At 41.6% G+C, this 14221-nt stretch overlaps 1 protein-coding gene and 1 long non-coding RNA gene across 2 annotated transcripts; one reads left to right on the top strand and one right to left on the bottom strand.

Moving 5' to 3' along the window:
- Nucleotides 1-75: 75 nt before the first annotated feature.
- Nucleotides 76-857, top strand: LOC114000127. The gene is made up of 2 exons (XR_003545131.2): nt 76-231; nt 596-857. It is a non-coding gene; the product is annotated as an uncharacterized LOC114000127 (long non-coding RNA).
- A 1825-nt stretch (nt 858-2682) lies between these two features.
- SH2D1B (SH2 domain containing 1B) lies at nt 2683-11339 on the bottom strand. Its single transcript, XM_027744249.2, has 4 exons — nt 11159-11339; nt 7821-7884; nt 5110-5278; nt 2683-2732 (listed from the first exon to the last, which is right to left on the bottom strand). Exons 1-4 carry the CDS (start codon nt 11290-11292, stop codon nt 2695-2697), a joined length of 405 nt encoding a protein of 134 aa, XP_027600050.1. The 5' UTR covers nt 11293-11339; the 3' UTR covers nt 2683-2694.
- Between the last annotated feature and the right edge of the window lie 2882 nt (nt 11340-14221).

Here is a 14221-nt window from a genome sequence, read left to right as displayed (position 1 = left end):
CAGCGGCCACTGAGCGGGACCGGCCGCCGGCGCCGCGGGGCACGACGGGAGACGCCGACGCCGCCATCTTGCTTAAGGGAGACGGAGTGGGCGCCAGCGGGAGCCGAGGGTGGAGCGGGGGAGATCCAGGGAATGCAGCAGCTTGGGTTAATGACACCGGTTTCAGGGCTAACGTGCGGCTGAGGCGGTGCAGAGAGAGATTCTTCCTAAGCGGAGTTGTATGGGGTTGGGGTGAGCTGTCTTCCAACCCCCCAACCTCTGGAGGGCAGCCTCGGGATTGCAGCTGCCGCCGGTTCCCACCTGCGCCCACAGCCCTGTTTCTCTTTGTTACTGCCTGACTTTTCCTCTCCCGCTGGGGTGGACTCGAGCCCGGGGAGCAGCCAGGACCCCCTCCTGGGAAGGGGAGGCCTTGGTGGGTTACCGGCGGCGGCGGGTATCGAACCCGGGTTTGTCCGCCTCGCACACTGCCCGCCCCCTGCGGTCCGACACCGTGTTCGAACCTTCCTTGTACCGTGTTCGTTCTTACACCATGTTCATACCCTCCTTACAGTATGTTATTTCTTACACCATATTCTCATACCTTTTGACTCTTCAGGTACAACAGGGTCTGCCACCTCACTGCTCAACCACCGCCCTCCCCCCCCCGCCTCGACACGGGCACCCCCTTGGGATGTTGGAAAGTAGATGCTGCTGCGTGAAGCTTTCAAACATGTTTTCTCAACTCATGCACGGGTTGTTTTCTGCTATATGTGTTACCTGCAAATGTGTGCAGGAATGTGTATGTTGTCCTCATTTTCTTATACTGTTAACAGGATAAACATTGCCATATAGCAATAAAGCACTGGTGAATAATGTAATGTCAATCGTAATGTAAATTTCATTCTGTGTCTCTTTTTCTTGCTTTAAATCCTTTATCCTTATCATGCTCTGTGCTTCCCTTGACCGCCTCAGAGGTAATGCCTGAGAAGTGACCAGAGGGTGGGCTTGGAGCCACCCTCAATCCTAGATGCAGCACCTGGAGCTGCAGCCACAATTGCGTTGTAAATCCAAGTCCAAAACACGGCTGCCAACTGCCAACTAAAAGGCACCACAGCCCGGCCCCTTGTTCCTTCTCCAGCCATCAGGAATCACACAGTCAGTGTCATGAGGCACAGGCTGGGAATCCTTGTCACTCAGCCTTTTCCCCGAGCTGAACGTCCGTGAGACTGACTGAGCACGTGGGGGACTGCTGAGACTGTGATTTCAGAAAAACTAGTGTTGTGTTCTGTTAAAGACCAAGCTGCTGGAGGTGGAGTGTCTCAGCACAGCAGTTGCTCAGTCTGATACCTGTGATAACCAGCTATAAGACAGGCTGCTCAATTTTGAAAATAAAGAGACACATCAGTGTATGCACTTCTACAGAGCAAGAGTTGGTTTTTTTTCAGTCCAATAGTACAATTCTTCATGGACAACTACGTTCTTTTCAATTCATAAGGTTTTGGACACATATTTTAGTATTTCTGGCAATGCCAGAGTCAATTAATATCCTTATTTTTTTGTTTCCTTCATGCTATAAGTACCAGTTGAGGCTGGCACCAAAAACTGTTAGCACTGTTAAATTAATAATTAATTCTTAAGCACTGAAAGAACTAAAATTCCTTTGACAAGTTCCTTTCTTGTGAAAGAAACATAATAGAAAAAAAATGTGACTAGTATTGTCCATTAAAATACATAAATAATTTGTGAAAAATCTTAAACACACAACCACTATAAATATCTTCCTCACTGTCTCAAATGGTGAGAGAGTGTGTACTAGTGACTGGGAGAGTCAGGACATACGTTCCAATTCCGGCTTTGGCTGTTAGTTGCAGACCACCTTCAGAACAAAAGTGTTTATTAAATATTTAAAATTAGGGGTAGTATTAAAGCAAATTTTTATATTTAAATAACCCAAAAAAACACATACACATCATAATACAGAACCAATGGCAGTAGCAAATTAAATGCAATAAGCATTCTCATACGTACAGTACCTATTAAACACTTGTATGCATTCATACTGACATGCATGTAGAATTTGCACTCCACTTGTAATCTTCCAGTATCATTCCCCAATATTAAAAGTATTTCAAACCATTTTCATTTTGTTGATTAATTCTTTATGGCATGGATTTAACACAGCATTTTTGTTTTAATTTGGATTATTCCAAACTACAGACTATTACTAGTATTCTTTGATGTTGATGAAATACTATCCAATCATACAACGAGGCAACATGAATCATGTGCAAAATAGCAGAGTTTAGGGGTCTTAAAGCATCTTATAATGTCAGTAGAAGTTTTTGCATTTATGGATTTTATCACCACATATCAATTCTGTCATAAATTACTGCTTTATGCACATTCATTTATTGTATTTATATTGCTGCTTTCTAACAGAATATTCACTAGACACATACCTGGACACAGATACCTTCCCACGTATGTGTGTGTCTGTTATAAAAAATCTTTTATTGCTGAGCAAAAATACATAGTAGCTTGTACTGGATCTAATGGGAGAAAATACAGCTGCTCTGACAGTCTGCCAAAGGAAGAGAGTAATTCCAATGGTAAAGATCCACAGAGGATGCCCAGCTGGCAGCTCTCTCCAGCTGATCCACTGCACTGTGGCACAGCCTGAAATGGCAGCTTCCCAAATTGTCAGGCACAGATCCTTCACGGTAAGACAGTGACATAATCGGCGTCATCAATTTCTGTAAAGTATTAGATAAAAACAAAAAAGGATGTTGTCATTGCAAGTGGCCCTTCTGAAAGGCCACAGTAAGCAGGATGGCCTGTGGCAGGGCGGGTATCAGTAACTCAATTTTGTTTCTCACTATTCTCTCTGCTGTTGCAGGGTCAATGTTTAGGTACCCTGTCCTATGGACTGGGTTTGCCAGCAGCCCACACAGAGGCAAATCCTGCATCGCCTTTTCTGAGCCATGAAGCTCTGTTATAAACAGTTGTATCCATGTGAGACCCCCTTCTTCCTGAGGAGCAGTGAAATGTTGGAAATCATTCATACTTGGTAAATCAGATCAATAGCCCAGATATCTGTGACTATTGCATAACACATCCTTTCTTCTTTAAATAAATACCCAGGAGAAAAGGTCTCATCCCAACCAAGGAAGGAGAGCCTGAAGAAACCCTTTCTCTCTTACACTTTGTTCAGATTTATTATGCTTTTTGAGAAGCCAGGGAAAAAGCAGAAATTGCATGCTTGGGACTCAAAACTCCACTATGGAAACTTACTGCTCTTCAGGCAGCCACTCTCAGACAAGCTGTTCCTAGGCTAGAGAACAAAAGTTCAGAAATCTCCAACCACCGGGATCGTGACTCCAGTCCCTTGAGGTGTTCCACTGGTAGCACTGGAGCGCTCAGTCCCACATGTGCAGCAAAGCCAGCTGCTGGTGCAACATGAGGGACTGGGACAGGAAAATACAGTGCTTGCTTTGGGGAGCACTGCAGTGTGTTGTGAGGTGCCTGTGTTTCAGAGGGATCAATCATGACATTAACCTGAGCTCCCCCTGTGACCACGTAATAATGCAGTTCTGAGGAGAAAGTTTGGAACGCTGGATAAGTGAAATTTAAATTAAAATTGAATAACAACAATTCCAAAGTACTTGGATTATTTCTAATAGCCTCCATTTTTATGGACAACCACAAATATTTTGACAGTGAAATGAAAGGGTTTGTTTTCCTCCCTGTGAGTCCAGAACAGAGCATTGTGCATCTACTAGAACAATCCTTGTTGCAGGACCAGACAATAAAATATGTATTACACCTGATATTTCCTAAAAACGTATCCATGCTACTGCAGTATTTTCCATCTCCCCAGAGCAACAACGGTAAGATACCATAAAAACGTTTTTAGAGCGAATGTGGCCTATCTGCCTTCTGATGCAGGTGACAAGGTGATGTTGAAGACATGGGAAATACCTCTCTGCTACTGTTTCCCTCAGTCTGTTGGGCTCAGGGAGCGCCAGGACTGTTGCAGGGCTGTTGTGTGCAAAAAACCCAATAACTGCAGCACAGAGAGGCTGCCCCACACCACTGCACTGAGCTATTGTTAGGCGTGAGATGTAAATCACACAGCAGATTGGAGACTTATAGGTTTTGTTTCCTTTACAGTAGTGGTACTTAATGAAAGGATTTCCCCTGCTCACGTGTTCCCTGGCTTTGACTCCTGTCACAGTCAGAGGACACTGAACAGTTTCAGGGTTATTTTTCAGCCTGTGGCCTGATGGATGCTGCAGCTGAACACAGCACAGCAGGAACATGGAGAGTGACTTTCAGAGGCGTGTGAGGGGTACTGGCAAGTTACCAATAGCATGTCCAGTCATTCCTCCCAAAACAAGGCTGTTTGGATTGACATGGGGCTATAGAACATTCTAAAGTTTTATGAAAACGTGCACCTTTGTTGCATCTGTTTCCATAATTCTGTCATGTAGAAATATCATATCCCTGTCTTACACCTGAGACTCATAAGCACAAATTAGCAGAGGAAGATCAATGGGAGGCTGAACTCTCTGGTTCCAAATCTGTGATTCTGAGTACCAGGCTATATGCTTATTAATTAGTCATATTTTAATACAAATCACAATTAATTACAAGATGACTGGTTTTTTTCCTTCTTTTCTTTTTTTCTTGCTCCCCTTCCCCCCAGTCTCAGAAATAACTGAGTTAGTTTTTCGTGTAAAAATAGCTTAGAACCTGGACAATGAAGGTAAAGGACAGCTTCAAGTCCCAGTGCAGTGCAAGGGCCTGCTGGCACCTTGGCAGAACCACATTGGGTAAAACTGGTTCTCAGCCTTCCCTAGCCTAGAAATGTCAACACCCATGAGGGAGTGAGATGTGGGCAACATCATGATTCTGTATCTCTCACAATTTTAATTTTTTAATTTGTAGTGGATGAGGGTAAGTAGCTTAAGTAACCTGTGAGCTAAGAATAACCATTTTCAGTGAACATAAGAGAGAAGGGAGAACGTTGAACTTCTGTCCACATGAGAGGACATTTAGCAACTATTTACCACAAACCTGTCAAAGCTGTCATCTTAGAAAAACCCACAAAGGCAGAGCTAAATTTCTCACCGCTATAAACCTTGTCTATTCCTGAGTTGAACCTCTGGCTTCTTTGCGAGGCCTTCTGTTTCTTCACTGGGTAGCGGAGGTTTGTTATTAGTCCTTGATCTGGCTTTTCAAAAGCATATATCAGGTCCTTTAACGTTCTGAAGATCCTCTCTGGAGCACCTTCAGAAGTCTGCAAGGAAAAGACAACAAAGTTTGTTTGCAACTGTCCTTCCCATGGAGTCCCCTAAATGAAAGGAATTATAAGTTGTTTCTTATTTACCAAGGACCTGTTCGTAAACAGGTTTGGTGACAGAATATTGTACTGTCCTTAAAACACTTGGGGCACCTGTTTAGTAGCATTGATTTGGCACTAAGAGTAACCTCCCTCATATTTATTTTTTTTTCCCCCAAAAAGAGCATACATTTAAAATATTGATGTAGATGTGGGCTGCAGCAATCCACTGCAGCAGAGCACCAAAGAGAGACAGCATTACACACTCCCCTCTGGTCTTAGAGCATAAGTTTAGGGATAACATATTTAGTTCTCACTTGAAATGTTGTATTTAAATAACTATGTAACAAACAGGAGCCAAACTTTTACAAAATGTCAGCACTGTCAAGTATAGGACATGTGCAGTGGTGGCGGATGTGTCTGAGGATCCCTACGAAGGCCCCCAGCTTTCGCTATCAGGCAGGGGTTTATTATCTGTCCAGCTTTGTAACTTGCCTTGGAGACTCCTGAGGCTAAAAATGGAGAATAGTACTTCTTAGGGGAGCAACAATGTTCTCACAGCCTGCTTTTGAAGTGTGGGTTCATACAACAAGACTGAACTGCTTCCATGGCACAGCCCCACGGGAATTTGTACTCAGACTTTAAAGTGCTGGTGACATCAGGGCCAGACAGTGAGCACATCAATCAGCTCTAATCGCAGCAAGCGTCCTCATTAAAAGTGAACGGGGCTTTGGTTTCGCTTAATTCACCATCTAACAAAGAAATGTGTCTTTATTTTCTTTGGTTTTCTGCATCCTTTATCTTCCATTCAGCCCTGTATGGACTTTGTGCCACTGTCTCTGTGTACTAGATCTGGCTGGGATGGAGTTAACACTCTTTGTAGAAGCCTGGATAGTGCTGTGTTTTGAACGTGTGACTAAAACTGTGGATAACACACCCATATTTTGGCTGTTGCTGAGCAGTGCTCATGCAGCCTTCAGATTGTTCTTTTTTTCACATTTTGCTTCCCTAGTGAGTAGCTTGAGGGCGTGCAACATGCTGGGAGGGGACACAGAAGGACAGCAGATCTGGATGTGCCAAAGGGCTATCCTATCCCATGCCATCCCATGCCATCCCATCCCATCCCACACTCTGATCAGCAATAAAAGCTCAGGGAAAGTAAAGAAGTGTGTGTTATGGCATTTGTCTTCTCATGTAAACATTGTGTGTGCTGAGGCCCTGTTTTCTAGGAGGTGGCTGCCTCCTGATGGGAAGGGGTGACTAAATTCCATCTTTGCTTTGCTTGCATGAACAACTTTGCTTTACCTATTTAAATGGTCCAGGAGTTTCCTCGCTTTTGATCTTCATGTTCTCTTCCCCCCACCTCCCCTGTTAGGCAGGGCAAGGAATGAGCAGCTGTGGGGGCGCTTAGCTGCTGATGGGGGCAAACTACCACACTCTAGAAAGCTCGTGGCTGAATCTGGCCTTTAAAAACCCCCAAATAGTCTCTCCTCCACCATCAGTATATTATTTCAGTCTATTAGTTTAGTAAGCCCAAACAATCTGACTTAAAATTTTGAAGAACAAAACTGTTCTTTCACGTTCTTGGCAAAACCTTGTAAAGAAAAGTGGGTTTGAAAAAACTAAAAGTGTCTGAGTTATTACCTGCTGATAGGAATGACAGCAAACCCCGCTACCGTGGCTATAGTCCAAAACATACTATTTTTTTAAACAAACCATTCTTCTTCATGGCAAATTGCATCTTTCATACATTAGTGGAAAACCATTAATAAGCAATAAATTACCAGCCTGTGAGAACTTGGCATGGTTTTTATGAAGTGATTTCCTCATTCCACTTAAATGCTACTTAATTGTTGGCAGTCCTTTTGGCTGTCTTACTACATGCAGGGTAGGGAGCCAGCTTTATGGGCGTCCTCTCACATTGCCTGGGGATTTGATTGATGTAGTAGTCTGCTCTTACACTTATCTTTTCTTGAATAAGCAGCATTATCTGCTGCTTCATCACTTCAGGTGCTTCACAATCACACAGAATTATAGATCCTCTAAATGAAAAAGATCATTGCAATATTCCAGATCCCTACGAGATGCTGTGTGTGATGGCAGAGCTTTCAAGTAGAAAGAGCTAATTAGGAACAGGAGCAAGTAACAAAAATGATAGATTTTTCTTCAGTGCTATCAAAAAGAAATGGTCAAATCAGAAAGCAGATGGTTAATAAATAACAGATCTGCTTAGATTATAAGGAAGTTCTACAAAAGCTACTTTTGTAGCTATATGTAATAATAAAAATAATATCAAAAAGACAAGAAATGAGTGGAGAAGAAACCAAACTTGTGAATATTTTCTATGGTATTGTGTTTATGTATTTTTTTTTTAAATCTATGATAGATCAAATGATCATAGACTAAAATGATCATTGATCAACTATGATCTTTTAATCTATGATTTTTAAAATCTAAGATCTTTAGTGCAATCTCTAGGTATATAATGAGAGTTACTCACCTGTATTCTAAAATATCCTTGGTGCTCCCTGAAGATACGGTAAGTGTAGACGAGGTTTTCAAAGCTGTGAAAAACATAGTTGTATACATAATACACCACATTTGTAACTAAGCACAAGACTAGAGATATCTTCAAATAGGAGATAGTATTACAGATATGAGAAGTTGTGCAGTAAAATTCAATGAGACAGAGGCAGAAAAGCAAAGCAGAAGATTGCAAAAAACCAGAGAATGCACAGTGAGTGAAGGTTTAATATCTTGAAATACAAGATTACTCTAACTAGGACTTTCCAAGAACTTATGAACAAAACCTAACACACAGACCTTTTATAAGCATAATTTGATTCCACAGACATCATCTTCTCTCATCTGTCTTCTTATCCTCCTCTAGTGTGATATTCTATCACAAGAAGGCTGTTGGATTCTTGGAGAGATGTTAGCAGAAAACGGCCTCCAGTCACCAGGACCCAGAAAATTTCTGCATTGCTCCTATTTCTAAGAAAATTGTTCTTTCTTTGCATTTCCCAGGTTTTTAATTACTGTTATTTTTAATAATATGCAGGTGTTTGAACACTAAGGCTATTGATGGCTTTGGATGTAATTTGTCAGCAGAAATTAAAGCTTTATCAGGTACTGCAGTGGCAGCAACTCAAGAGGTGAACTCAAGATCGTGACTGTGATGAAAAAAGGCAGCAGAGTTGCAAAACGACGTACACCACAAATAAGTGAGAGGATTGGGGAGCGGGGAGCAGTGTCTGAAAACAAGTTCTTTTAACTGGCATGCATGTTTATCAAAAGAACTTTAGCTGTGGCTAAGTGAATTGAGCTGTCTTGAGTGGGAGAATCTTAGGGTGAGAACCTGTATCAGGGGACTTGCACATAAATTAAGAGTTACTCTGAAATAAACTGCTTTGTTGTGCAAAAAGAGTTACTCCGGACTGAGATCAGGAGAAGGCTTCCAGTTATAACAGATTTATTTTAATTCAAAGAGTGGTATCACAAGGATGCATGTTTTCTTCTTGATATACCTGTGGAAATCCACATGTTCCTTGCTTAAGAGTACTTCTTGAATGTAGGTGCTCATTTTCTGAACAAAGACAGAGAAGTGAGAAAAAAAAATACCAGAAACTGATAATTTTTGAAACTCATTTTTTACCAATCATCTAAATTTTAAAAGGTTACTGCCTGGGTATTATTTAGCTACTGTACTTTTTATTAAATAAACATGAAATTACCATTAGAAAGGAAACTTCTGTTTCCACATTAACTACTAAATGCTTATCAAGAGCTGGTAATAGAGTAAAAATTAATATTGCCTGGCCTAGGCACAGGGGAGATCCAGTGACAGAAAAGCAAGGTGAGAGGAGAATGATGTTGAACCATAAGGAGAGCAGTAGCAAGTGCAGTAGATCTTGACTGAGGCACTGTCAGAGACCTGGGACAGTTTTGGATGAAAATGACAGTGTGCTGTGGAGGAAGATGTATCAGCAGAGCTGTGCACCATGATTTGTTAGAGATGCTTTTGAATTGGTTCACACCATTCTGACTCCCAGATTCTCCATGGAAGTCCACTCCTCCCCATATCCCAATAATAGAGGACAAAAAAAGGTTGGTTGTTTGCAAGTGGATCAGGATCTCTGCCCAGGGATCAGCTAATTTGAGAAAGGTGCATCAGTTTGTGCATCAACCATGTCAGGTGCTAAGCAAAGTTTCAAGATGCAATTCTAATCCAAAAGTTGTCTTGAAACAGCATTGAGAGTTTCAGTGTTGATCTCCCCCAGTTTTAGGTCTGCTTTCGTCTGACTATTGAACCACTGCCAGGAAGTCCAGTCTCTGAGGCAATTCTCAGCCAACACACTGTTACCATCCCACGTGCTATCCGAAGATAGGCCTTGCTTTTACTTGTGCAAGCCAGGCCTTGCTATTACCTGTTACACCACTGCTACCACTCCTTCAGTTTAAGTATTGCATTTATTAATGTATGAGTTACAGTCAAATGCACTAAACACTAATGTTCTGTTAGTTTTTAACACTAAAACCCACAGAGGCGAGCTGGAAGTCACATGGTTTTTTGCACGCCTGCCTAGATATCACACTGTGACAGACCAAAGCATGTCTGCAAGATATCAGAAGTTAAATCTGCCTTGCCCTTAACAAAAAAAAAAGCAAACAAAAAAAGCCCAACCCAAACGAAGCAAAAAAAAAAAAAGGGACATTTGTCCCTTTTGTACCTTCTGACAGGGTACGCAAGCCCATTCCCTCCCACACTCCTTGTCCTCCCCTCACCCCCTACATTGTCTCATTCCACACCACAGTGAAAGCAGGTTCCCATAGCTCCCTCCCTGAGGGCTCTGTTTGTCCCCCACTTGCTATTTCCCTTCTCCTTTTTCTGTTGTTGCGCAGACCTCCTCTCTTCTATCTACCAACCCTATAGTACTACGTTTTTCTCTCCCTTTTTCTCCCTTCTCCTTTGATTCGTTTCATAAGAAATGCATTTTTAGTCACTGATAAAACATTTTCTTGTATTTCTGAATTAATTAGATGTGCTGTTAAAAATTTTTGATGTCACGCTCAAACACATCCTCAAGGAAAGTGTAAAACCTCACAGGTTCAAGCAAAGAAAGACCTAGATTCTAATTTATAAACTTTAATACATTAGGAACAGATCAATTATATATGAGAAGTGTAAAACAACCTTCTTGACAGGGAAATAAAAGTGCTATTCCCTACAGGAGAAGAAAATAATAAAATTTTAATTGTAGTAATTAAAGTTAAGGACTAGAAGTAGCAATTTTTTATGCCCATCTTGTCCGTGGATTTGTCATATGAATTCAAACAGGAGTTTGTAACTTTCTGTCTCAGCTTATATTCTTATTTTAGGTAAAATTCCTTTGAAACACAAGGGTAATCTTTCATCAGGGAGAAATTCTACAAAGAAGGAAGTGTTTTGTAGCACACCATGAGACTTTTCAGTCTCTCAACAGTGCTAAAATGCTGTTTACTCATCATTACAGAGGCAGTTACTTTGAGTAAGGTTCTTAACATGTTTTGGCAGGCTAAGCTATTTTCTTTGGGCTCCCCTTAATGTCTGCAGAGAGAGACCAGCACCAACGGATTACAGTTCATTTATTGTCTGTTACATAAAATATTTTTTGCAAATTCCACCCTCTCACCACTTACTATAAAGGAAGCCTAAGACGACCGGCACTACTTGAATGCATAGACACACTCCCTTGGGGTCTGTTAATATCAGAGAAGAACCATTAATGTTAGAGAAGATGAATGTTGCCTTTGGATCCATCTGAAAACTCGCTAAAGAATCAGTATTAGAGTACTTACAAAATACACAGACACAAGGCTCCTTCCACGCTCTCGCTCTCTCGTATTAAATAGCTACCATTCTTTCTCTTCTTGGCCAGCAGTTCTTCACAAGTTCTTCTTGTTATCTTTCCATGAAAAAATGGCAACTCCATGGACAAAAGAAAACAAGGTATCTTGCCTTTCAAAGCAATTCCAGAGGAAGTCAGAAGCCTGGCATTAAAAGAAGACTTATTTCAAGTGCAGCTGCCTGCAGAGAACTGGAACTGGAGGCACTAAGTACACACACGAGTTCACCTGTGTTGTTCACTGACCAGTCCAATGTGAGGCTGGTTAGCAGCTGCTGCTCACAGCTCATGAATGCAGTGAAGGCAGGAAAGGGTTGGTCTACATTGGTCACCGTCCACATCAAAAAGGAAGAGACTGTTGAGTTATATACCACACCTCTAAGTTATGGAATAACTAAGTTGACACCAAAGTATGGTTGTCTTTTTAAGTTAACTTTTTATGTTTAAAGTGGCTCAAAGCCCTGCAAATAGGGTCCTATGCTACAGGAATAAGTCAGGACTGTATAGAGAAGGACAAAATTATCTAAGGAAACTCTTGACTTTTTTTATTCAGAATTAATTGGTGAATTTGAGAAGAGAAAATGAGTGTTTGTGATGTTCTAATCAGCCTCAGTCATGAAGCCATAGAAAGTTCCAGAAGAGACTTGGCAATTCTCTGTTCATGCAGAGGTTTAAACAGATTTCATCAAAATAAGCCATAGAACTACACAAGGTGTTTAATAGAGAAACAGTGTGAGGTGGAGGGTTTCTCCCTGGCTGGCTTCTTGACACCAGGCTGGGAAAAACAACCTGTGAAAAAAACGAGCTAAATTCTGACCAAACACTGTAAGCAGGAGTAGCCATGTTGTACATACAGCTATTACTTTCATGTTTCTTACTCTGACAACTTTGTACACACAAAAATCTGATATTAACATTAGTGTATTTAACTGCAAGTTAATCATGCATGTCACTAAGATGATTTCCAGGGGTATCTTAGTTCAGGAATAAAGCAATAAGGTACTGTTTTGTCTCAAAGAACTTTCGAGACTTATGAAAAAAAACATACCCTCAAAAGAGAAACTTAGAAATGGCAAGTCCAAAGTGACACTAAAGCTGAGGTCTGTACTGCAGTCACCACAGATTACAAACAAAACAAGTCCCCATCCCCAAGCGGATGAACTTGTGTCTGTACTTAGAACCTCCAATTTCCGTTGTCTGCAGACAGCAGCATTTGGAATAAGTCTTCTTTTATCCCCCGAGGGGATGGGGATAGAGGTGTTGGGGGGGAGATACCCTTTCCTTCCAAGTGTCCATAAGAGCATATGACAAATATTCTCCTTGCTTTGAAATACACTTGTATTTTCCTACCAGTTAAAACTGTTTGGGGCACATCTTATAAATAAACATTTTCCATGAGGTGTTGTGAGGTGAATGGCTTTTCCAGAAGCCTAGCTCTGCAAAGGAAGAGCAGCAGCTGCTCAGCGGTGCCCTGCTTCAGGCAGATCCTCTCAGCATTGAAAGGAAGATAAATGGGAAACAACTGCGAATTCCTCTTTCAGAAAGGTAATGACTATATCTTCTTCACAATTTTCCCTAAAGACCTCATTATCTAGGTGCAGAAATAGAAGACAGTAGTTTCAGTAGATCTTGCAGATCTGAATCCAGAAGTTACTTAAAGGGAAACAACAACCAGATGCTGCCCACTGATGGCTCAGTAGAATGCTCCTCTGATGACAAAAAAACCTGGAGAAGGAGAAAGTGCTTGAGGAGAATTGGGGCCTAGGGTCTCCTTCCAGCTACAGTCACCATCCCCTGCTCTGACCACCTTCCTCCTCAGTTGTTTCCATGGCTCCCAGAGGGCACTCATGAATTAAGATCATCCTTTTTCCTTACCTTACCTATCTGTAGTCTTTAAATGGGCCTGAGAATAGGAGCTTGATTTAAAAGCAGGTATCATAGAAGTACACGAGAAAGGGGTCTGGGAAGGAGAAAGAAGAGAGAGGCTATAAATACAGTGCGGTCTGTCACTAAACTATAAACATGATTCTGTGACCAGGCACAGGAACTTTACATTGTGTCTTGTATGCTTACATATATATATATGTGTGTGTGTGTGTGTGTGTGTGTGTGTGTTTTGCTCTGACACTGGAGAGCAAAAATGCACAGCTTCTGGCAAAAATAAAACAGGACTTGCAGTTCACAGCCTGGGACACCTGCTGATGGAAGGCGAGGTGAGATTTCCTTGTCAATCACCTCAGAGCTGCGCCGTGAGCCTCAATACAGCTTGTACCATACAGCATTGAGTCTTTATTACGTATGTTGGGATCACATAATAATATATTTCCACAAGCCAAATTTAGCTGTAAACTCTGAGCAAACATTTCCTAACAAGTATTTATGGCTTAACAAATTTAGCAGGTATTTTTGGCTTACACAAACCTGCATACCCAGGCTGCCTTCTCAGCTGAGTCTGAGGGGTGGTCAGAAATATGAGCTGGTGGTATCAATTGTGCTGAGATCTGTGATGAGAGGCCTGGGAAGGTAGAATGGCAGTGATGTCCCAAGGCAATGGGGCTTGAGTGGTTGAGGCAGTCACACCAGGCTGAGCCTCTAGGCATTATCACTCAGATCTTAGCTACACCAAATCAAGCAAAGGCTGTTGTGAATCTGCTCTTAAAATCATTTTACTCCATTCCAAAATAGGAATTGGTCTGGTTTTTTCTTCTCATCTACTAAAGGAGATTTCACAGTTTCTAGGATAGCCTCCTTGCAGTGACTAACTAGCCTTTCAGATGATAGAGAAAAGGGGAAAAGCAAAGTTCTTTTTCCTGGTAGACTGCTTCTTGGCCTGCTTCTACCATAGCATAGAAAAAACTAAGAGTATCGCTATCTTTGTATGTCAAAAAAATTACATCCTTTAGTCAAGTTTTTTGTTTTATGAAGTTAAGGCAATCAATTCCTGCAGTCTTTTCCCACAAGCCACATTTTCTGGCAACTGTTCTCTTTACTTTCTCTGATACCACCTTGGCTAAAA

Source organism: Pipra filicauda, unplaced genomic scaffold (assembly GCF_003945595.2).
Source record: "Pipra filicauda isolate LSUMZ 115617 unplaced genomic scaffold, ASM394559v2 scaffold179_size1759329_pilon, whole genome shotgun sequence".
Lineage (NCBI taxonomy): Eukaryota > Metazoa > Chordata > Aves > Passeriformes > Pipridae > Pipra > Pipra filicauda.
The sequence above is the reverse complement of the archived record's forward strand: the minus strand, read 5'-3'. Positions and strand labels throughout refer to the sequence as shown.

Coding starts and splice junctions, on each gene's coding strand:
- SH2D1B (XM_027744249.2), bottom strand. CDS start 11,292: ATGGAGTTGCCATTTTTTCATGGAAAGATAACAAGAAGAACTTGTGAA. Junction 7,885..11,158: donor GCCTTGTGTCTGTGTATTTT/GTAAGTACTCTA, acceptor TGTTTTTCACAG/CTTTGAAAACCTCGTCTACA. Junction 5,279..7,820: donor AAGGATATTTTAGAATACAG/GTGAGTAACTCT, acceptor TTTTCCTTGCAG/ACTTCTGAAGGTGCTCCAGA.